Here is a 24,252-nt window from a genome sequence, read left to right as displayed (position 1 = left end):
CCAGTGTTCTTGTCCTTTTTAGCAGATCTCAGGAGCAGTGGTCTATGAGACTGTATCACTGCATCACTCAGTCTGTGTCTGAGTCCTGGAAGGAAGGACAAATCGAAGGCATCCACTCTTCTTCATTGTCCCTGAGAAAAGTTGGTCTGAAAGGACTTTTCTCCCTCTGCCTAGCACACTGACTCAGATTTCAGCTGCAGGTTTTGTGAGGCGCTCCCTTGTGGGCGGATTGCATTCGTGACTTACTCAAAGGAAAGGCTTTGCTTACTCGAACATACACAAAAGCCATTATAGCTTTGTTTTGGTCCTACCAAGTGTGAGATGCTTCTTTTGTCAGGCTAAGTATGTTCTTTCTCCATGATGTGTTTACTGTATGTAGGCTAGGCTATACTCCTCTCTGGAGCTTTCTGTACCGGTCAGGAGCCATTTGAGACCGTGTGCAGTTATGTGCTATCACCAGAGTAACAAGGATGTAAATACCACAGGGTACATTATGTTTTCTGGGCCACTGGTGCAGTGTCATGATTTGAGCACCAGAAACATGATGTAAATATATTGGTCTCTCACTGGCTCCCTCTGGTGGTTTTTATGGAATGTTTCTATTTTAATTTCAAGTATTTCAAATGTAATATATTTATGGATTCAGATTCTTCATCTTTCTCTCCCTGTTTATCTCTGTCCTTCCCTCCCTCTCCCTGTGTAGGGCCATGTGTATTACACCAGATAAAGAAGAGACCCAGCCTGATCCACACAAGAGCACTACTCCAACAGAGAAATCTCCAAAAGAGAGCACAATTGACATGGTACACTGTCTATAATCACTAGTTGAGGTCTGATACAAGCACTCTAACCTTGGAATAGCAGTCTCTGAACTCTACTACTATGTAGTCTTATATATATATACTGCTAGTATGGGTTTCTTTGAAGTATTATTGAACAAGCAAATGTAAAGTACTGACTGTCTTGTAATTGGTTTACATGTCAGGAATGTTGAGTATTGTATGTGTTGATTGGCAGATATTGTGTGTTGTTGATTGGCAGGTACAGAGTGATGAGGTCACAGAGCTTCCTGTTGAGCCTGAGCCCACCCTGCGTTCCTGCGTCAGCACAGCCAGCATGAAGGTCAAAAACATGAAGAAGTAGGTGCTCCCGTCCCCACGGAAACGGTCTATTATGGGCTGTAAAATGGGCCTCTAAACCAGGGCAGTAAAATAAAGTGCAGTAAAAGGATGGGCTGGGGCCTGGCAGATACTGACTCGTCAACTTGCTGTCTCTGCTGTCTCACTCTCACACTACCATCTCCCCCTTCTCTCTTTCCCTGCCCTCTTCCTCTGCTCTCCTTCTCTCTTTCTCTCTGCTCTCTCTCTCATGCTCACTCTCTCCTCACTCCTCTCCCTCTTAGCTCTTTCTGCCTCAGTGTAACAGCCAGTAGAATACTGATGAGGTGATGCTGTTGTATTTCAGGCTGACGTTCCCCAGAGGTCATTTTCCCAGGCTGGCTGAATGTGCCCACTTCCACTATGAGACCGTTGACTTTGGCACTGTGCAGGTGAGGCCCGGCCCGGAACTGAACACACATACATTCTATTGAGAACAGAAGTCATTTGTTGCTGGTATTTTGGTAATTGTGTCTTTGACTCAATTTAATGTGTAGCTCAGTAGACATCATGGTGAATTGTTCCACAAAATACCTCATTCCCTTAATGGAAGAGAGCAGTCTGTCCTAATTATTTTAGATCATCCTGTCCCCGCCCGACCCACATTCCACTCTCCAATTTCCCATATTGAAAAAATACAGATGGAATATAAATAATCTCATTCATTATGTACTTAAAGTGATACTTCGGGATACCCATAGACTTCCAGTCATTGCGTTAACGTTAGTTAGCATTGGCTCACGAAATTAAATCTACATAATGGACATGGCGACATAAAAATGGTATCCATTACTTCATCTATCTCTGGGGAATTAGATAAAGGGCCTCATTGCCAAAATCCCGAAGTATCCCTTTAATTTAAATATAAAATTGGATACGTGATAAGGCAATAGCAACATGAAATCCAATATATCAGTATATTTAAAATGTTGTTCATGAATATTTAATCCAGTGTGTGCATTAATCCACTAAGTAGCATTCATTCCTGTCCGATCAGCTCAGGTTAAACCTGCAATCCTCAGCACTTGTTGGATGAAGCTGATGGTATCAGCCAGAGAAATAGTCTGATTTTTCTGGGTACACAGCATTACTGTAGGAGCATCCACAGGCATCAGTACCATTGTAGTTGAGAGAGTGAACTGTAGCAGCTTTCAGATTCCAGGAGGTGGCAGGAGAGAGCAGTTATGTGCAGTGAGTTATGTTTAATACTGTAGAATGTAACAGAACATTTAACTGTATAAGATTTTGTTTTGTTTGCTTACCTTGCACCTGTGATATCAACCCATAGCCTCATCAGGTGGTCATTTAGGATGGCCCTATTGGTCATTTTTGATGACACTTTAACTATAGATTCATTGCCATTAGTCAGCATAGATTCCAGAGGGTTGAGAGTGAGAATTTGTTTTGCCTGTGGTGATAATTTGAATCAGTCAGGCGGAAGCGGCTGCTCACTCATTTGTGAAAGTGGCTGTTCCTTGCCTGGATAATTCCTGTGTAATTCTGTGGGCTTGACAGCAGAGAGCAGTAGTCATCTACTCTTTTGCACACTGATGCTTTTACCAGTTTCTAAACCCAGAGGCCCAACATCGTGAGACTTCCAGGAACGCTTGCGAAGCAGACAAACCAGACCGGGGTTTGAGAAGTCAATGAGAGAAGTGAAAAATACTTCCCTTGGAGAAGCAGTTTTTGCATATTGTCATACTAAACCATCTTTGCTTTTACCGTTGAGAGCGTCTCACTGAAGCGCCATGTTCGTAGGGTGGTATAACATGACCTATTACATGTATGTGTGTGAGCTGATGCAAGCTCAAACACCGTGCATTGTAACTATAGAATAGCTGACCTACTGTAGCTGTGGCAACTGTGATACATTCGATGTGTGGCTGGAGCGTAGCTACTGAACAGAAGTGTCTGTCTGTGACCTTGAGATCTTCCTACAGGGGAAGATGAGCTGAGCTAGGAGAGAAATATCACTCTAGCGAGAGACCAGCCATACCTCACTCTGACACTTAGACTTCACATGCTTAACTGTTTTCTTAAAGGCCCAGTGCAGTCAAAAGCTCTGTTTTCTGGTGTTTTATATATATTTCCACACTATGAGTGTCACGTTCTGACCATAGTTCTTTTGTGTTTTCCTTGTTTTAGTGTTGGTCAGGACGTGAGCTGGGTGGGCATTCTATGTTGTGTGTCTGGTTTGTCTATTTCTATGTTTGGCCTGATATGGTTCTCAATCAGAGGCAGGTGTTAGTCATTGTCTCTGATTGGGAACCATATTTATGTAGCCTGTATTGTGTTGGGTTTTGTGGGTGGTTGTTTCCTGTCTTTGTGTTTTCTGCACCAGATAGGGCTGTTTCGGTTTTCACGGTTATTGTTTTGTATCCTGTTCATGTTTGAGTTACCTTATTAAATGACCATGAATTATAACCACGCTGCGTTTTGGTCCGCCTCTGCTTCCCAGGAAGAAAGCCGTTACAATGAAGTTGGAATAATACTGTAAAAAAATAAATAAACGATGATAATGCCCTTTTAGTGTAAGAGCTGTTTGAAAAGACTGACTGAAATTTCAGCCTGTTTTGGTGGGATGGAGTTTTGGCCTTTCCAGGGTGACATCACCATGTGGTTAATTAGTTAATTGGTTTGGAAATCTTTCCTAGCTAAATTCTTGCTTGAGAATTTGCTCTTTGCTAAGAAACTGTTTCTTTTTGATGATTTTAATTAAGGTACTTAATTGCAGTTGAGTCACTAAACCTCGAGTCCAAGTCGAGTCACCAGTCCCCTGTCCTCGAGTCCGAGTCTAGTCACCAGTCCCCTGTCCTAGAGTCCAAGTCGAGTCACCAGTCCCCTGTCCTCGAGTCCGAGTCTAGTCACCAGTCCCCTGTCCTCGAGTCCAAGTCGAGTCACCAGTCCCCTGTCCTCGAGTCCAAGTCGAGTCACCGGTCCCCTGTCCTCGAGTCCAAGTCGAGTCACCAGTCCCCTGTCCTCGAGTCCAAGTCGAGTCACCAGTCCCCTGTCCTCGAATCCAAGTCGAGTCACCAGGCCCCTGTCCTCGAGTCCGAGTCTAGTCACCAGTACCCTGTCCTTGAGTCCAAGTCGAGTCACCAGTCCCCTGTCCTCGTGTCCAAGTCGAGTCACCAGTCCCCTGTCCTCGAGTCCAAGTCGAGTCACCAGTCCCCTGTCCTTGAGTCCAAGTCGAGTCACCAGTCCCCTGTCCTCGAGTCCAAGTCGAGTCACCAGTCCCCTGTCCTTGAGTCCGAGTCTAGTCACCAGTCCCTATGGCTGAGTCCCAGTGCTCGAGTCCTGGTCCAAGTGCTCAAGTCTGAGTTGAACAAAAAATACTACATTAATATTGGTTTATGTGCACATAGAAAAAAATATATAACTTTTGAAAGCCAAATTAATGAGTTTTTTAGACATATTTGGTATTTTAGTTACTGTTGTTTTTCTGCTCGCTTGTATTGGTGGCTTGACGCCCGTCTGTTGCTCTATTGATTTGGCTCGTATTTAGTAGAACAAATCTGCCCAACAACAACTAGTGGCAGGCTGGTGGAAAGATTTTCATGGGAGCGTTGAAGTAGAGCAAAGATTTTCCTCCTGTTGCACAATGGTCATAATTGCCTGCAATATACTATAGCCTATGAAACAAATAGTCCTTCATACAGTCTCACACACATTTTATTTTATATAATGTTCAATAGTTATGTGAAATCAGTAATGTTTTAAAGGGATGAATGGTCTCTTGACGGAATTGGCTATTGCTCCTGTCAGATTGACCAGATTATTATTTGCTGCTTTTTTTGTAATCGGCCACTAATATTTATGTATGTTGTGTTATTCCAAAGTGAAAACTAAAGGGAGACTGGTGACAGTGGGAGGATAGAGTGAGATGACAAATTCAAATACAAACTACTTTTCAATACTCAAAGGGAGAGAGGAAGACAATAGCTGTACTGTTTTTTTACTTTTAAACTCAATAGAATTGTTTTCAATTTCGTAAAGCAGTTTGTGTTTCTTAACCATGAAAAGCTAAATAGTAGGCTGGCGACTGGTGAATACAGGGAAGCAAGAGTCGCTTGCGCGATGTGTATGATTGGAGGCGAAGCCAGAGTGGAGCCTGCCTTCTTGTCTGCCCACACTCATCGCTTGCTCCCCCGCAGCTCACCAGCTCATGTAGGCTGTGTGCGCCAGTGTGGTGCGCCATTCCCATGGCTAGCTAGAGGACAGAACCCTCACTGCTCTGCGCACCCAGTGCAGCAAATATTCTGCTTATTTTAGTAGCCAATCCAGTCAAGGTGCAAATACAGGAAGCTGAGTCCAAGTCACCAATGGTCGAGTAGAAGTCGAGTCACAAGTCATGAAAATTGGGAGTCAAGTTCCAGTCCTGGACTCGAGTACTACAACACTGCTTAATTGTTACTCAAAAATGATTTGATATTGAGATAAAAACAGCAGCATTGGACCTTTAACTGCTGTTATAGTTACATGCTGTTATAGTTATAAGTTACATGCTGACTTCACCCTAAGAGGGTGGTCTGACAGATTAGAGGGAGTGTCAAAACATTGTCCCTGTGGTGGGTCTCATGACTCATGTCCTCATCCTAGAAATCACACACAGGACCAGAAGGGATATGACAGATCAGGTCTCAGGCAGAATGACAACATGTGGACAGCAGCCTCTGAAACAAATACAGAGGACTGGGTCAATTCTGCCCGAGATTACTTCCATCTCTACAGAAGCATCATTTGAAATGGAAATGCCTGGGTGGTCTGTTTCCTCCTGCACCTCTCTCTGTCAGGCTTAAGTATGGTTATGCACTAACTGCTTTGGTTTAGCCTATATACTGTAGAGCTCCTTTGTCACGAGAGGATGAGGAAAGTTAGAGGGAGGGAAGGAAGGAGAGTGGGAGGGAGATTGAGATGAGGAGGGAATGGGAGGGACCAAGGGAGAGAGAAACGTCGGGATGCTTCCCCTATTTCTATTCTCTGCTATTAAGGTGTAATTAAACAGTGAAAGCATGTTGTGGATCCACCTCATGGCGAAGGACAGACTGAAGGGGAGCATTTTGATTTAACCTAAGGGACAGATGAAAGCAACCAGCATCTGTTTAACGCTGCTCAATCCAGAGGCATCTCCACTCTTCTGTCCTAAATCCACCAGCCGGTGGTAGGAAGCTACGGGTTCAGCTTAGTGACTTCTATCTGGAGACACAGGACTGCAGTTGAACGCTGTCTGGGAGACATCCAGCTGTGTTGTAACCTGACTTAAAAGCTGAGGACCAGTTAAAAGCCTGCACTGGCAGGTACCAGTATGCGATTGTGTATTCATTTCTGTTTCTGGGTCCAGATGTGTGTATTAATAGTTAATGACTGCAGGCATGTTTCTATTTAGGGATTTGTGCTGCGCCGTGTGAGGTTGTCAGTTTTAGTTGCTTGGCTAAAATGCGTTGGTAAAAAGAGTTGGGGGATAGAAAGAGCGTAAACAAAACAGAAGTAAGACATGCACTACATTTACTCAGTTTAGTTTGCAGTGTTAAATGACTCCGCTCCATGTGACTGTGTTTCCCTGTCCAGACATCCTCTTGACATATTGTTAATCATCATTGATTCATGTTTGTTGTCTTATCATGCTAACCGTCCATATTTCCATCTACATGACCGTAGTTAATGTTGTTTAATTCACTCATTGACTAATGATTATTCTTCCAGCCTGTATTAATAGTTGACATCCTCCAAACAATATTGATTATTTTCTTTTCTATTTCAAATGTTTGCTTTGTGATAAGGTACTTTGCATTGATTTGTTACTCTCTGCATAGCTACGTGTATGAAGGAGCTGTGGTTTACCATGTTATTGAGCAGTGATGGGTAACTAGGTCATATTGTGTTGGGTAACTCGAGTATCTAGATTAGCTGTTCACTCTTCTAAATAACCAAAACCTCCCCTGCCTTGCAGGCCTTTGAAGTTATGCCTATATTTGATATCATTGTATTCCCCTTACTATTCCTGAGGCTTTGATCTCCTCTTGGTATAGGAGTTTATGGAGTTATATGGGACAGAGGGAGGGGGGTGGGGTTCTTGGTACATTTCCATAGCCTCTCAAACGCTGAAGGGGTTCTCAATTGCTTAAATATTATTAATATAATGCATTATTTTTGGGGGTTGAAAAACATATGTCAAGGGCTCAGTGTCACAGTGTTGAAAATGCACATTCGTACTTTCTTAACCTCTCACAACAGCCAGTGAAATTGCAGGGCGCCAAATTCAAAACAACAGAAATCCCATCATTAAAATTCCTCAAACATACAAGTATTATACACCATTTTAAAGATAAACGTCTTATAAATCCAATCACAGTGTCCAATTTCAAAAAGGCTTTACAGAGAAAGCGCCTAGTCACAGAAAACCATACAGCCATTTTCCAGCCAAGGAGAGGGCTCACAGAAGTCAGAAATAGCGATTAAATTAATCACTAACCTTTGATGATCTTCATCAGGTGGCACTCACATGACTTCATGTTACACAAGAAATGTGTGTTTTGTTCGAGAAAGTTAATCTTTATGTCCAAAAACCTCAGTTGAAATTGGCGCGTTATGTACAGTAATCATTGTCTCAAACAAACATCCGGTGAAAATGCAGAGAGCCACATCAAAGTACAGAAATACTCATCATAAACATTGATGAAAGATACAAGTGTTTAACATACATTTAAAGATAAACTTCTCCTTAATGCAACCGCTGTGTCAGATTTTTAAAAGGATTTACGGCGAAAGCACACGACGCGATTATGTTAGGTCAGCGCCTAGCCACAAAAACCATACAGCCATTTTCCAACCAAGGAGAGGTGTCACAAAAGTCAGAAATAGCGTTAAAATGAATAACTTACCTTTGTTGATCTTCATCTGGTGGCACTCCCAGGTCTCCATGTTAGACAATAAATGTTTGTTTTGTTCGATAATGTCCCTCTTTAGTGCGTTTAGTTCAGAAATTCAAAGGCACAATGCGCGCTCTCAACATCAAGACGAAAAGTCAAAAAAGTACAATAAAAGTTGGTATAAACATGTCAAACGAAGTTTAAAATCAATCATCAGGTTGTTTTTGTCATAAATATTCAATAATATTTCAACCGGACAAAAGCTTGGTCAATAGAAAAGGAGAAACAAGAAAGGCGTGTTCCCAGTCACGCGCAGGACTCATTGCTGGAAATTTCCACTGGCCTCTCATTGAAAGTGCGGTATCTCCCTCATTTTTCAGAGTAAAAGCCTGAAACAATGCCTAAAGACTGATCACATGTAGAGGAAGCCATAGATCTTGTGAACTGGGTCCTAAGTCTTTGTATGGTGGATAGGCTTTCAATGGAAAAACAGCCTTTCAAAATAATAGTACTTCCTGGTTGGATTTTTCTTATTGTTTTCCCCTGCCATATCAGTTCTGTTATACTCACAGAGATTATTTTAACAGTTTTAGAGTGTTTTCTATCCAAATCTACTAAGTATATGCATATCCTAGATCCTGGGCCTGAGTAGCAATTAGTAATAATTGTAATAAAGTAGTAATTTGGGCATGATTTTCATCCAAAATTCCAAATGCTGTCCCCTACCCTAGTGAAGTTAAGAGTTCTTTCTTATTGTACATGAAGTCAGCAGCTCTCAAGTCCAAAGGACCTCAACACATTTTTTAAAGGGGCCTCTTCTTTTTGATATATTATGTAGATAATACAATCAGATTTGAGATGTTTCTGGTCATGACAAACTAACCAATTTCTAACCATGATAGTGTTACCCAGTTGGCTCTACTGTCCATTACTGATAGAGTTTGGAGAGTGAGCTAAGTGACCGAACATGAATTTGGTGTGTGTTTTACTTTCACACTAGTTCAGAAACAGAAAGAGGTTGCTGTATTAAACTCCTGCATTATTTAGAGTGTGGTGTCCCTCACTATTTAAATATCTCTGTACCCATTCCCCTGCAGCTGTCCTTTGCAGAGGAGCAGACTGAGGGGAAGAAGGCTGGTCTGGACTCCAAGGAGCCACTCTTCGTGGTTCAGATCTGCTGCCAGGTATATTGGAGCTTGAGGGCCAGGCCCTAGTTTCTGACCCATAGAACATTTTATCTGAAGCATGATACTCATATCTAAGGGGGTAGGATAATCCAGTGCTTCTCAACCCTCTCCTTGGGACCCCCAGACGTTTCACAATTTAGTTGTAGCCATGAACTAGCACACCTGATTCAAGTAGTCGAGGGCTTGATGATTAGTTGAACAAGGTTTGCTAGCGCTGGACTAGGTCAAATACATGGAATGGCTACGCGTCCAGGAGGAGAGGTTTGAGACAGGCTGGGATAATCCATTTTGTGCCTTTGTACAGTAGCTTTATCCTAGATTCCTTCACTCATTTCAGGCTCACTGTCTCTGTTTGTGTCTCAGAGTCTGAGCTGGCTGGTGAAGCGCTCCTATGAAGATTTCCGTGTGCTGGACAAACACCTCCACCTTTGTATCTATGACAGACGCTTTTCTAAACTAACTGAGCTGCCCCGCATTGACTCTCTGAAGGACACAGTAGAGGTAGAGGTCAGTCAACAGGACTTAATCTTACTACTGGCAATATTATACTATCTGCTGTGAATGAGACCGGTTGTATCCCAAATGACGCCCCATTCCCTAAATAGTGTACTACTTTTGAACAGTGCACAGGAAACTAGTTGACTAATTGGGGAATCGAGTGCCATTAGGGACACTTCCACAGTCATAGTTACATTACATCAGGTATCTCCCCTGGCTTTGCATTCAACCTAACTCATTCCCGCCGGCTCTATTCTCCTCAGGAAATAACCAAGATGTTGGCGGCCTACCTGTCCCGTCTCTCAGCCATCGCTGACAACAAGATCAACTGTGGTCCAGTGCTGACATGGATGGAGGTGAGCTACTCATGTTTCTCTTTATTCAATTAGACTTCTTGCAGAATGACATTTTCCATAGATAGTAATAGATCCATTTGCTGTCTTTGCTAAACTCCGTTATGTCATTTTGTATTCCATCAGCCTGTGTTTTTGTCTCTCAGATTGATAACAAGGGCAACCACATGCTGGTAGCTGAGGAGTCCTCCATCAATGTTCCTGCCATCGCCGCGGCCCACGTCATCAAACGCTACATTGCCCAGGCCACAGACGAGCTGACCTTTGAGGTGACCCGTCTGGGCATCTTGTGATAGGACAGGAAAGGGGAGAGGTTTAGGGAACAGTGGGAAGATATGGGGATACATTCACTAGGGTATTTGTACACATTCTGCCGTGGTTGTTGATGTTTTTAAACCCACTCAAACTACTATACTCTCTGTTGTCCTTTCTGTGTTGTCCCTGTTCTAGGTAGGGGACATTGTGTCAGTTATTGACATGCCTCCTAAAGAGGACACTGGCTGGTGGAGAGGGAAGCATGGTTTTCAGGTAAAACCCCTCAAATAAGTCTGACATAAACAGCTTTGTCTGTCCCTTCATAATAGTGACCCATTTTCTGCATCCCACACCCTACTGTACATGGAGGTTACTATCACTTACTCTTCCTTAGATCGTATCTGGTGCATAAACAGCGCGGGAGAGTTACGATTCCTCCTTCTGTTTCTCTCTGTGCAGGTTGGCTTCTTCCCCTGTGACTGCGTGGAGCTGATCAGTGACAGGGTTCCCCCCTGTGTGTCCAGCTCTGTGCCAAAACCAGGTACTGTGGCCTGTTTTACAGCAACAATACGTTGTTCGCTCTCTTCTCCATGATGCATGTATAACTGACTGGAGGTGACTCTTAAAGCGTGTCTGAATCAATGAGGTGCGTGTGTGTATACAGTGCATTTGGGAAGTGTTCAGACCTTCACTTTTTCCACATTTTGTTACATTAGTCTTATTCTAAAATGGATTAAATTAAACGTTTTCCTCATCAACCTACACACAATACCCCATAATGACAAAGAAAACATATATATATTTTTATGTATATATTTTTTTAATGATACCTTATTTACATAAGTATTCAGACCTTTTGCTATGAGACTCAGGTACATCCTGTATCCATTGATCATCCTTGATGTTTCTACAACTGGATTGGAGTCCAACTGTGGTAAAAATCAATTGTTTGGACATGATTTGGAAAGTCACACACCTGTCTAGATAAGTTCTCACAGTTGACAGTGTGTGTCAGAGCAGAAACCAAGCCATGAGGTCGAAGGAATTTTCTGTAGAGCTCCGAGACAGGATTGTGTCAAGGCACAGATCTGGGGAAGGGTACCAAAAAATGTCTGCAGCATTCAAGGCCCCGAGAACAAAGTGACCTCCATAATTCTTAAATGGAAGAAGTTTAGAACCACCAAGACTTCCTAGAGCTGGCCGCACGGCCAAACTGAGCAATCGGGAGAGAAGGGCCTTGGTCAGGGAGGTGACCAAGAACCCAATGGTCACTCTGACAAGCTCCAGAGTTCCTCTGTGGAGATGGTTGTCCTTCTGGAAGGTTATCCCATCTCTGCAGCACTCCACCAATCAGGCCTTTATGGTAGAGTGGCCATACGGAAGCTACACCTCAGTAAAAGGAGTGACAGCCAGCTTGGAGTTTGCCAAAAGGCACCTAAAGACTCTGACCATGAGAAACAAGATTCTCTCGTCTGATGGAACCAGATTGAACTCATATGTGTTATATCATAGTTTTAATGTCTTCACTATTATTCTACAATGTAGAAAATAGTATAAATAAAGAAAAATCCTTGAATGAGTAGGTGTGTCTAAATCTTTTTTTGCTTTGACATTATGGGGTTTTGTGTGTAGATTGAGGGGGGGGGGGAACAATGTAATCAATTTTAGAAAAAGGCTGTAACATAACAAAATGTGGAAAAAGTGAAGGGGTCTGAATACTTTCCGAATGCACTGTATGTGTGTGTAAGTGTTATATGGGTTGACTCTGAAGAGACTACTTTGGGCTTAAGTGTTTTTATTCATACTTTCAAGTGTTATCCACTGGGATTCAAATGAACAGTTATTGTTTTATTTACAACCCAAAAACTACATTAGATTCATTCAGATTTTGTCCCTCAGTCTGTAAGAAGCACGGAAAGCTGGTGACATTCCTGAGGAGCTTCATGAAGTCCCGTCCACCTCCCCAGAGGCTGAGACAGCGTGGGATCCTCAGGGAGAGGGTGTTTGGCTGTGACCTGGGGGAGCACCTCCTCAACTCAGGACACGATGGTCAGTCTCCCAGCAGCCTTCTCTCTCTATAGTTAGCACGGTATAGAGAATGGTAGTCTTCTCAGTCTTTGTCGTTCAAATCTTTTGGATGTTACTGTGTTGATGGCCCTTTCTCCTCTCCTTTCTCCAGTCCCCCAGGTGATCAAATGCTGTACTGAGTTCATTGAGAGACATGGTGTCGTGGACGGGATGTACAGACTCTCTGGGATCTCCTCCAACATCCAGAAACTGAGGTAAACCCTTGCTTCACTTAGCATTACATAATGTACAAAGTCTTTGAAAAAGATTGAGATTCAATCATCATGTCAGTACTGCTTACAGACTTTTAGCATGTTGACCATACGTGATGGTCTGATGTTGAGCGTTAACCATTGTCTTCTCTGTTTCCCCAGACATGAGTTTGACTCGGAGCAGATACCAGACCTCAGTAGAGATGTCTTCAAGCAGGATATCCACTCCGTAGGGTCTCTGTGTAAACTGTACTTCAGAGAGCTGCCCAACCCTCTGCTCACCTACCAGCTCTATGAGAGATTCTCAGTAAGTAGCAGAATACTGGATTGGAACTGGTACTTAGGGGAGAGATGGGGGGCTGATTGGGGAAAAAATAGTGGAGGAGATATTCTTAATAATATAGTCATCTTGTAATAAACCAAGGGACATAGTGTACTAATACATAAGGGGTAGAATTCTTAATCAGAAAAAATCCTTTTAGCACAGTGGGGTGTATTGAAGATTACCGTAAACGGCGGAAACAACAGTTAAGGACAGAATGCTCCTGCTGGCCTAGTTATGAGGCTCTCTCTGTGTGGACCTCCCTCCCTCCACAGGAGGCTGTGTCTGCAGCTACTGATGAGGAGAAGCTGGTGAAGATCCACAACGTCATCCAGCAGCTTCCTCCTCCTCACTACAGGTCAGTTGGAGAACTCACAGCAAACCCAAATGGCTTCTGCAATACTGCATCTTCTGTATTCACTACAACGGTATATAAAGTCACCACTGAACTGTAGGTGCTAAAGCGCCATCTGTTGGCTAACAGAGTGTATTGACCAGTCAAAGACTTGGTATTGTAAGCTGACAGTAAAGAAGGGTGTATTCCACATGTCTGTGTTCTACCTGATCTGTAATACTCTCTGGTCTGTGTTGTAGGACTCTGGAATTCCTCATGAGACATTTGTCCCAACTAGCCACCTTCAGCCCTATTACCAACATGCACACCAAGAACCTGGCCATCGTCTGGGCTCCCAACCTGCTTAGGTATATTGTAACATTCCAACCACCAACACTGTCATTAGTATTTACTGCAAATATACACTGTTTTGTAACTGGTTATGACTGGCCATGAAGTTGAATAGGATATAACTGTGTTTCAGATCCAAGCAGATTGAGTCGGCCTGTTTTAGTGGAACAGCAGCCTTCATGGAGGTGCGTATCCAGTCAGTGGTGGTGGAGTTCATACTGAACAACACAGAGGCACTCTTCAGCCCCAAACTCAACGCCCTCATCCGGGAGAGCACAGGTACAACATTACCCTGGCTTAGGCAGTCATAGGGAAGTTGTGAGGACATTATGTAAAGTTCAAAAACATTGCTCCCTTTGCTTCCAGGTACCAGTACCCTATCCAGGCCCAAGTCTCTGCTGGTGTGCTCTCCCTCCACTAAGCTCCTGTCTCTGGAGGAAGCCCAGGCCCGTACACAGGCCCAGCTGGGCTCCCCTGTTACTACTCCAATTCTGTCCCACAGCGAGTACATCGAGGTGGGGGAGGGACCCGGGGCACTGATGGGCAAGTTCCACACAGTCATTGAGCTCCCCACTGAGAGGTAGGTTGTTATTTACCTTTATTTGTTGTTGGTGCTTCTAGAAACTAGTAGCCTACAGTACGTTGTAGTTGTATAAACCATGTACAGTACCAGTCAAAAGTTTGGACACACCTACACATTCCAGGGTTATTTTATTTTTTACCATTTTCTGTATTGTAGAATAATAGTGAAGACTTCAACTATGAAATAACACATATGGAATCATGTAATAACCAAAAAAGTGTTAACCAATAACCAAAAAATATAAATATATTTTATATTTGAGATTCTTCAAAGTAGCCACCATTTGCCTTGATGATCAATGATCAGCCTCAGAAATTGCTGCCCAAATAAATGCTTCAGAGTTCAAGTAACAGACACATCTCAACATGAACTGTTCAGAGGAGACTGCGTGAATCAGGCCTTCATGGTCAAATTGCTGCAAAGAAACCACTACTAAAGGACACCGATAAGAAGAAGAGACTTGCTTGGGCCAAGAAACACGAGTAACGGACATTAGACCAGTGGAAATCGTTTGGTCTCAGTCCAAATGTCAGATTATTGGTTCTAACCGCTGTGGCTTTGTGAGGTGCAGAGTGTGGTTCCCACCGTGAACCATGGAGGTGTGATGGTGTGGGGGTGCTTTGCTGGTGACACTGTCAGTGATTTATTTAGAATTCAAGGCACACTTTACCAGCATGGCTACCACAGCATTCTGCAGCCATACACGATCCCATTTGGTTTGCGCTTAGTGGGACAATCATTTGTTTTTCAACAGGGCAATGACCCAAAGCACACTTCCAGGCTGAGTAAGGGCTATTTGACCAAGGAGACTGATTGAATACTGCATCAGATGATCTGGCTTCCACAATCACCTGACCTCAACCCAGTTGAGATGAGTTGGACCACAGAGTGAAGGAAAAGCAGCCAACAAATGCTCCGGCGCCGACAGAGATGGCCGCCTCGCTTCGCGTTCCTAGGAAACTATGCAGTTTTTTGTTTTTTTACGTGTTATTTCTTGCATTAGTACCCCAGGTCATCTTAGGTTTCATTACATACAGTCGAGAAGAACTACTGAATATAAGAGCAGCGTCAACTCACCATCAGTACGACCAAGAATATGACTTTCGCGAAGCGGATCCTGTGTTCTGCCTTTCACCCAGGACAACGGAATGGATCCCAGCCGGCGACCCAAAAAAAAACGACTTCGTAAAAGAGGGAAACGTAGCGGTCTTCTGGTCAGATTCCGGAGACGGGCACATCGTGCACCACTCCCCAGTATACTTCTCGCCAATGTCCAGTCTCTTGACAACAAGGTTGATGAAATCCGAGCAAGGGTAGCATTCCAGAGGGACATCAGAGACTGTAACGTTCTTTGCTTCACGGAAACATGGCTCACTGGAGAGACGCTATCGGAGTCGGTGCAGCCAGCTGGTTTCTCCACGCATCGCGCCGACAGAAACAAACATCTTTCTGGTAAGAAGAGGGGCGGGGGCGTATGCCTTATGGCTAACGAGACGTGGTGTGGTCACAAAAGCATACAGGAACTCAAGTCCTTCTGTTCACCTGATTTAGAATTCCTCACAATCAAATGTCGACCGCATTATCTACCAAGAAAATTCTCTTCGACTATAATCATAGCCGTATATATTCCCCCCCAAGCAGACACATCGATGGCACTGAACAAACTTTATTTGACTCTTTGCAAACTGGAATCCATACATCCTGAGGCTGCATTCATTGTAGCTGGGGATTTTAACAAGGCTAATCTGAAAACAAGACTCCCTAAATTGTATCAGCATATCGATTGCGCAACCAGGGCTGGCAAAACCTTGGATCACTGCTATTCTAACTTCCGCGACGCATATAAGGCCCTGCCCTGCCCTCCTTTCGGAAAAGCTGACCACGACTCCATTTTGTTGATCCCTGCCTACAGACAGAAACTAAAACAAGAAGCTCCCACGCTGAGGTCTGTTCAACGCTGGTCCGACCAATCTGATTCCACATTCCAAGACTGCTTCCATCACGTAGACTGGGATATGTTTCGTATTGCGTCAGACAACAACATTGACGAATACGCTGATTCCGTGTGCGAGTTCATTAGAACGTGCGTTGAACATGTCGTTCCCATAGCAACGATTAAAAAATTCCCAAACCAGAAACCATGGATTGATGGCAGCATTCGCGTGAAACTGAAAGCGCGAACCACTGCTTTTAATCAGGGCAAGGTGACGGGTAACATGACCGAATACAAACAGTGTAGCTATTCCCTCCGCAAGGCAATCAAACAAGCTAATCGTCAGTATAGAGACAAAGTAGAATCTCAATTCAACAGCTCAGACACAAGAGGCATGTGGCAGCGTCTACAGTCAATCACGGATTACAAAAAGAAAACCAGCCCCGTCACGGACCAGGATGTCTTGCTCCCAGGCAGACTAAATAACTTTTTTGCCCGCTTTGAGGACAATACAGTGCCACTGACACGGCCTGCAACCAAAACATGCGGCCTCTCCTTCACTGCAGCCGAGGTGAGTAAAACATTTAAACGTGTCAACCCTCGCAAGGCTGCAGGCCCAGACGGCATCCCCAGCCGCGCCCTCAGAGCATGCGCAGACCAGCTGGCTGGTGTGTTTATGGACATATTCAATCAATCCCTATCCCAGTCTGCTGTTCCCACATGCTTCAAGAGGGCCACCATTGTTCCTGTTCCCAAGAAAGCTAAGGTAACTGAGCTAAACGACTACGGCCCCGTAGCACTCACATCCGTCATCATGAAGTGCTTTGAGAGACTAGTCAAGGACCATATCACCGCGGACGACACAACAGTGGTAGGCTTGATTGCCAACAACGACGAGACGGCCTACAGGGAGGAGGTGAGGGCCCTCAGAGTGTGGTGTCAGGAAAATAACCTCACACTCAACGTCAACAAAACTTAGGAGATGATTGTGGACTTCAGGAAACAGCAGAGGGAACGCCCCCCTATCCACATCGATGGAACAGTTGTGGAGAGGGTAGCAAGTTTTAAGTTCCTCGGCATACACATCACAGACAAACTGAATTGGTCCACCCACACAGACAGCATCGTGAAGAAGACGCAGCAGCGCCTCTTCAACCTCAGGAGGCAACCTCAACCTCAAAAGCACTCACAAACTTCTACAGATGCACAATCGAGAGCATCCTGGCGGGCTGTATCACCACCTGGTACGGCAACTGCTCCGCCCACAACCGTAAGGCTCTCCAGAGGGTAGTGAGGTCTGCACAACGCATCACCGGGGGCAAACTACCTGCCCTCCAGGACACCTACACCACCCGATGTTACAGGAAGGCCATAAAGATCATCAAGGACATCAACCACCCGAGCCACTGCCTGTTCACCCCGCTATCATCCAGAAGGCGAGGTCAGTACAGGTGCATCAAAGCTGGGACCGAGAGACTGAAAAACAGCTTCTATCTCAAGGCCATCAGACTGTTAAACAGCCACCACTAACATTGAGTGGCTGCGATACCATCTACTGTATCTTGCCTATGCCGCTCTGTACCATCACTCATCCATATATCTTTATGTACATATTCTTTATCCCCTTACACTTGTGTGTATAAGACAGTAGTTTTGGAATTGTTAGTTAGATTACTTGTTGGTTATTACTGCATTGTCGGAACTAGAAGCACAAGCATTTCGCTACACTCGCATTAACATCTGCTAACCATGTGTATGTGACAAATAAAATTTGATGATTTGATTTGATTTGTGGGAACTCCTTCAAGACTGTTAGAAAAGCATTCCAGGTGAAGCTGGTTGAGAGAATGCCAAGAGTGCAAAGCTGTCATCAAGGCAAAGGATGGCTACTTTGAAGAATCTCAAATATAACATATTAAGATTAGTTTAACACTTCTTTTGGTTACTACATGATTCCATAAGTGTTATTTTGTAGTTTTGTTGTAGAAAATAGTAAAATTAAAGTATACCCTGGAATGAGTAGGGGTGTCCAAACATTTGACTGGTACTGTATGTCTCTGATCACCCTGTACATTCCGCTTTAGTCACGGGGCATGTTGTGTTATAGTAAGAGGGCTCCTGGGAAGGTGAAGAAGTCCCCAGTGGGAAGCTGGCGTTCATTCTTCCACCTGGGCAAGTCCTCCTCCATGACTTCCAAACGCAAGCTGAAGCGTCACCCCAGCGAACCCAATGAGATAAAGAGCATCGCGCTGCCAGGTCAGGCCTCAACCAGCACTACACTGTCACCATCCAGTACTGTAAACAACCATAAGGACTTTCTTCACAGCCATGTTATAAAATACCTCCCAGTCATGTCTCTGTGGTTAAATGTATGGGTGTTTTTTCCACTTGGGTGATGTGATGAAGTCATGTTTTTTTAAAGAAGTCTATTTTCAACTTCAGTTTGTACTTCCATATTATTCAGGTGGAAGAGGGGATAGTGGGACACTGCGCTCCACCAAAAGTGAAGAATCTCTCACCTCTTTGCACAATGTGGAAGGTCAATATGCCCCCAGTCACACTTTCAATCCTGTCAGTACCTGTGTTTCATAATACTTGATAAACAAATTTAGAGTAATAATTTGTTTGTTACCTTTATTTTTATGTTGTCTGTTTAAGTCTGCCTCTGAACAGTAATGCATACTATTTGTCTATTTGTTCTAGGGGAGCCCCAGATGTACCGCCCCCCTAGACCACGCTCTACCAGCGATGCCCTCTCCACCGCATTCAGGGATGACCTGTGTGATGCCAGGGACAAAGGCGACCGCTACCACAAACAGGCCAAGGATGGCCATAATGGTGCTGATGGTCCTGTCTATGACCCAGCTGGTGTGTCCTCTCCACATCAGGAGGATGACCTTGACCTCTGTCTTCCAGCCCCTGGCATGGCCTTTCTGGATTTTGACCCCATGTCCTTCCAGTGCAGCCCACTGAGCCCACCAACAGCTAAATCCGCTCCTCAACGCAAAGCAAGCGTCAACTGGAGGAAGAATGTCAGGGGTTCCAGTGAATCAGAGCCCATCTCTTCATCCCTCAAAGTCCTCAGTAACTCCCAGTCCCCTGACGTCACCCCAGTCCATAGGAAAAGAGGGGAGAAAAAGAAAGTGGCTCAGGTCGTCTCCCCCAAACTCAGACGGAGGTCCTCTACGTCCCCCCCTGTGGTTGAAACAGATGTGCACACTGTGTGTATCTCTGCCCCACGCTGTGTCTCAGACACCCAGGGTGGTGAGTCCTCCTCCCCTCCACCTCTGGATCTGTGTGAGGCCCAACTAGTGAGTGGGGAGGGGAGTGAGGCCAGGGCTCCCTGCCGGCTCCCCAGCCCTCCAAGCTTCGCATCAACTTTCACAGACAGCCTGGCTTCACAAAACCCTCAGGATCCAGGTCAGTGGCACATTAAAAACAAATGACATTTTTTTTCATTTTATTTGCAAAGCCCTTTTAAATCTACAGTTTATCACTAATGTGTATAGTTCTTATTGTGTTCCGTTGTTAGCTGAAGTTCTTATGGTATTATTCTATGTGTTGTCCCCTCATGTCTGATCACAGCGTTGTTTGTCCTGTCATACTGTAGCAGCATTGTTTGTCTTATGCCTCCCCAGGAACAGATAGGCTTGTGAATTCAGTGTCTGTCCTCCCTCCTCACCCTCCGTTGACGATGGCTGCCCGCAGGCTGGCCCTGGCCCTGGCTGAGTCTGCCCAGAAGGCTACTCTGACCTCCCAGAGGAGGAGCACCCAGCCCCCCTACCCTCTCCAGAGACAGGACACCCCCCATCCCCTGGACAGACCCCCACGGCCCTCTGTTCTCCACCTCCAACCCTGCTCTAAGGATTATGGCGACCTCAAGGTCTCTTCTCCATCCCCCCTCTTACCCTTGGCTGGTATATCAGTTGAGAGTCCTTGTGGCCGTTTCCCTAGCCATGCGAGAAAACAGGCCCCTGAGGGACAAGTGGCTATGAGTAACTTCACTCCCACTGTCAGTCCCTTAGAAGCTGGAGCTCTACTGCAAGGCAGCACAGAGGTGAGGGACCAGAGAGGAGGGAGAGACAGGCCCCTGGGAGCTGTGAGACCTGTTCACCCTCAGACGGTTTCCTCCTTGTATCTCAGTGGTAGGGTCTCCCCTCCCTTTCAATCAGTCTGCTCCATTCAGAGCCCGTTAGCCGCCGCTGTCCTCGCTAACACTGACTCTGTCAATGCCTATAACTATCGGACTGTTCTGGCTGAGGCGTCCATGCCAGGGTCTGTGGAGGAGATCCCTTCATGTCCTCCTCTGCCGTCCTTAGTCCATCAGTACAGCTCTGATGAAGAGAGAGCTATGAGGGAGGCTGAAGATTTGTACAGACATCATCGGGTCAATCCAGCAGGACAGGTATCTGGACCTCACCATCTTCGGCCTGGCTGTCTCCCTCCCCACCTGGCAGGGCCCAAAAGCATGTACAAACCCATGTCTGACAGCTGCTACAGCACTTTAGGCCTCCGGCACCACCCATCTTCCTCCCCCCAGTACAGAGGTCAACCCCAACCCAGGGAGGAGCACAGCTCCAGCGGCCACCACAGATCCAGGGGACAATGGCAGAGGACTGAGGAGAGAGCCCCGGGGTACCCGGTCATCCGCAGGGCACGCTCCTTCCATGCCCAGCAACCTAGTTGTGTTCAACCGGCAGAAACTGAAGTCCTACCCCCAGACATCCTGTTCTATGTCCAACGTCCAGCTGTCCAAGAAAAGGAGTGCCAGAGGCTAGTCCAGTCAGGTGTCCAACCCCTGCAGCCGTACTTTGAGAATGGACGCGTTCAGTACCGCTACAGCTCCTATTCAGACGCAGCGCCTCTAGAGGAGTCTTACTACTATGTGGACCCTTACAGGACGAGCCGTATCCGACACAGTCAGTCATACACCATGCGCTCTACTAGGGATAGTGGACATCCTGGCTACCACTATCGCCCTTCAAACAACATCCCACCTGCAAAAAGAGAACTCTTCTTGGAGAGTAGGGATCTAGAGCGAGTCATTTACGAGTCCTGGGACCACCCAGAGGGTTGTGACAGACTAGTCTATCATCCAATCAGACAAGAGAATAGAGCCAGGCAGAGGACCCAGGGCCCTATCATGTCTCCTTATGAGAACCTGGATCGTCCCCTCCCACAGAGTGACATCAGGGGCAGAGATATCAGTCACACCAGAAGCAGGTCAGACCCAGGTAATGCCTGCCTGCTGGCCATCGACAGAGTGGACAGCCAACGTGAAGTACCTGCCATGTCCCCAATCTCCCCTGGCCAGCAGCTTTCAGACCCTAGTGATTACATCAGGCACCAGAGGGGTCATTGGCCAGGTGAGGAACCAGTCCCTCCCAGGAGAGAGAGTGTCTCCAGGAGAACCCAGTCCAAGCAGGGCACCTCTCAACGACATCAACCACAGCATTGCAACGTCCCCATGCTCCTAGATGTTAAGAACGTGGAGCAGGGTGAGGGTGGTCCTAATAGAGGTTGTGACCAGGACAAAGTAATGATGGGTAATGCTGCTAATAACTACTCTGCCCAATTAAAACCAAGCATACCCAGGAGACAGCGATCACAGAGCATCAAAGAGCCTCGATACTACCACCATGTCAAATCACCTGTGGAACCAGATCACCCTGGGCTCTTTTCCACCCAGCCCCACAGGAGAACTCAGAGCACGAAGGCCATGCCCTCTCACTATGATAACCTGGAGGGGTACTACCCAGCTCCCAAGCCCAAACCCTCAGGGTCTAGTAAGGCCATGCCAGGGCCGTTCCCTGGCCACGGCTGCATGCCCCCACACAGCCACAGACTGCTGTCCCAGGCCCTAGGGGGCCACGGCGCCTTCCTGCAGTCAGGCCTCAAGCCGCAAGCTGGAGTCTACGCTGAGTGATTCAGTCCTCTAATCACACCAGAAGCTAAGGCCAGTTTGGCATACATCTCCAACTCAACAGATTAATGTTGATGTTTATAAAAATGGAAAAAATACATACAGATATAAACCTTCATAAACTGTTTTTAAGAAAATGTTGAGTTGACACAAATGGGTGGGGTCATACTGTTGGTAACGTGTAGATAGCAAAGAAAGAGGTACATTCTTTTCTCATTAAATACAATGGGACTGGTAACGGAGATTTTGAAAGCTTGTTTTGTGCAATGGTTTATGAAGGTTTTTTTAAATCATTTTTATGCCCAAAGGTTAATTATAATTTCATGTCCATGAGATAATATTGTCCAACAAACAGAAAATACCATTTTAAATATCTGCCAAATATTGTTAATCTTATGAGCAATAATATTCTAAGATATAATGTCTTATTTGGCCTACTGCCAACGTGATATTGTTTGCCTAGTTTATTTAGATCATCCTAAACATGCACTTTTTAAGAATTATAGTAAATGAGAACCATGCGTAGAGCTCCTTGAGTTTTATGTTTTGCAATTCCACTGATTCTCCACTGAAGGTGTTTAGTAACATTCGCACTTTTGGTGTTATTTAGTTCATACAATAGTGGAAGACACAGAGGACATTTCTTCAACGGCTCTCACCTTCACAAAACACTCAGACATGGAAAGATTAAGGAGCAAGGAGGACTGTGACCACAGTTAGGGTCCATCTGTCATCTTACCAGAATAAATAACTTCCAAATGTGTACATGTGCTGCAAATGTGAAAGTGTATGTCAATGCACTTCTCACATTAACAGGAAGCTGTGATGCTTCATGACATTGTGGTGTATTATGAGAGGACATACGTTTCTCTCTTTGTAGGGATATTTTAATGGTATGTCATGTTTTAACTGTTGCTTTGTTCTTTTCTTATAGTTTTGTATTCATTAAATATGTTATTTCAAACCCAACCCTCTGTAAATGAGGAGATATTGCTAAGACATTTTAATGTTGTTTTTTCATTAGAATATAAATAAAAAATAAATAATATCTATAGCATACTATGAAAAATTGTCAGAATGTATTACTTTTTTAAACCATTTTGTTAATGGGAATGCACATTTAAGTTATTGGTTGGAGCAAAAATGCATACTCACTGGGAATTTGCTATCTTGCAGATTCAGAGAAGTTTAGCCATTGGACAGCAGAGGGCACTGCAGTATCGCAGAGAAAGTGGTTCCCTTATAATGTTTCTCTGAATCTCTAGTGGAGAAAGAACAAGTTTTTCAAAATTTTATAATCACTTTGAATCAGTTTTTCATAAAATCTCTCATTCCTTAAATGTGTAGTGGTATTACTATACACACAACAGTGACAATTTCTTTCCCAAACATGATCTAATTAGCATAGACAAAACTGACAACTTCTGAAAAGATGTAAATGCATCCTCTCCCCTTGATCTGTCATCCATATCCAAGGAAACTGCTAGTGCAAAATTAGGAATAAATCATTCAGCAAACCGGGAACATTCTCAGAACATTAGCGAACACTCAAACTAAGTTTAGTTAGGGTTTGAGCTGAGCCAGTATCTGGGCAGAGGAGACAATGAATATGACGAGATCTTCTCTGCTCAGAAAGCTACCATTCAAGTTACCATTCACCAACTCTGCAAGCGTTATGACCAGATAAGGCATATACGGTTGAAGTCGGAAGTTTACATACACCTTAGCCAAACACATTTAAACTCAGTGTTACACAATTCCTGACATTTAATCCTAGTAAAAATTCCCCGTGTTAGGTCAGTTAGGATCACTACTTTATTTTAAGAATGTGAAATATCAGAATAACAGTAGAGTGATTTATTTAAGCTTTTATTTATTTCATCACATTCCCAGTGGGTCAGAAGTTTACATCCACTCAATTAGTATTTGGTAGCATTTAAATTGTTTAACTTGGGTCAATTGTTTCTGGTAGCCTTCCACAAGCTTCCCACAATAAGTTGGGTGACTTTTGGCCCATTCATCCTGACAGAGCTGGTGTAACTGAGTCAGGTTTGTAGGCCTCCTTGCTCACACACGCTTTTTCAGTTCTGCCCACAAATGTTCTATAGGATTGTGGTCAGGACTTTGTGATGGCCACTCCAATAACTTGACTTTGTTGTCCTTAAGCCATTTTGCCACAACTTTGGAAGTATGCTTGGGGGTCATTGT

The 24,252-nt window shown here is 44.7% G+C and overlaps 1 protein-coding gene across 3 annotated transcripts in view; it reads left to right on the top strand.

Annotated features, from left to right (window-relative positions):
* The window catches only part of LOC112265551 (rho GTPase-activating protein 32), a 31,803-nt gene extending 8,501 nt beyond the window's left edge, over positions 1 to 23,302 (top strand). For 2 of the 3 annotated variants that reach the window (XM_024442950.2, XM_024442951.2), the window contains 20 exons: positions 704 to 803; positions 1,042 to 1,139; positions 1,465 to 1,549; positions 9,124 to 9,210; positions 9,577 to 9,720; positions 9,975 to 10,067; positions 10,211 to 10,333; positions 10,515 to 10,592; positions 10,779 to 10,860; positions 12,219 to 12,368; positions 12,499 to 12,601; positions 12,761 to 12,905; positions 13,196 to 13,278; positions 13,515 to 13,622; positions 13,739 to 13,884; positions 13,972 to 14,185; positions 18,229 to 18,377; positions 18,586 to 18,660; positions 18,825 to 19,541; positions 19,760 to 23,302. In XM_024442950.2, coding sequence (XP_024298718.1) covers positions 704 to 803; positions 1,042 to 1,139; positions 1,465 to 1,549; positions 9,124 to 9,210; positions 9,577 to 9,720; positions 9,975 to 10,067; positions 10,211 to 10,333; positions 10,515 to 10,592; positions 10,779 to 10,860; positions 12,219 to 12,368; positions 12,499 to 12,601; positions 12,761 to 12,905; positions 13,196 to 13,278; positions 13,515 to 13,622; positions 13,739 to 13,884; positions 13,972 to 14,185; positions 18,229 to 18,377; positions 18,586 to 18,660; positions 18,825 to 19,541; positions 19,760 to 22,047 — 5,068 coding nt within the window. In that variant the 3' untranslated portion in view covers positions 22,048 to 23,302. Of the gene's footprint in view, positions 1 to 703; positions 804 to 1,041; positions 1,140 to 1,464; positions 1,550 to 9,123; positions 9,211 to 9,576; positions 9,721 to 9,974; positions 10,068 to 10,210; positions 10,334 to 10,514; positions 10,593 to 10,778; positions 10,861 to 12,218; positions 12,369 to 12,498; positions 12,602 to 12,760; positions 12,906 to 13,195; positions 13,279 to 13,514; positions 13,623 to 13,738; positions 13,885 to 13,971; positions 14,186 to 18,228; positions 18,378 to 18,585; positions 18,661 to 18,824; positions 19,542 to 19,706 lie in introns of all 3 variants that reach the window. The other variant, XM_024442952.2, reaches the window with a different exon arrangement.
* Positions 23,303 to 24,252: the final 950 nt, after the last annotated feature.

This window comes from Oncorhynchus tshawytscha, linkage group LG13 (assembly GCF_018296145.1).
Source record: "Oncorhynchus tshawytscha isolate Ot180627B linkage group LG13, Otsh_v2.0, whole genome shotgun sequence".
NCBI lineage: Eukaryota > Metazoa > Chordata > Actinopteri > Salmoniformes > Salmonidae > Oncorhynchus > Oncorhynchus tshawytscha.
The sequence above is the reverse complement of the archived record's forward strand: the minus strand, read 5'-3'. Positions and strand labels throughout refer to the sequence as shown.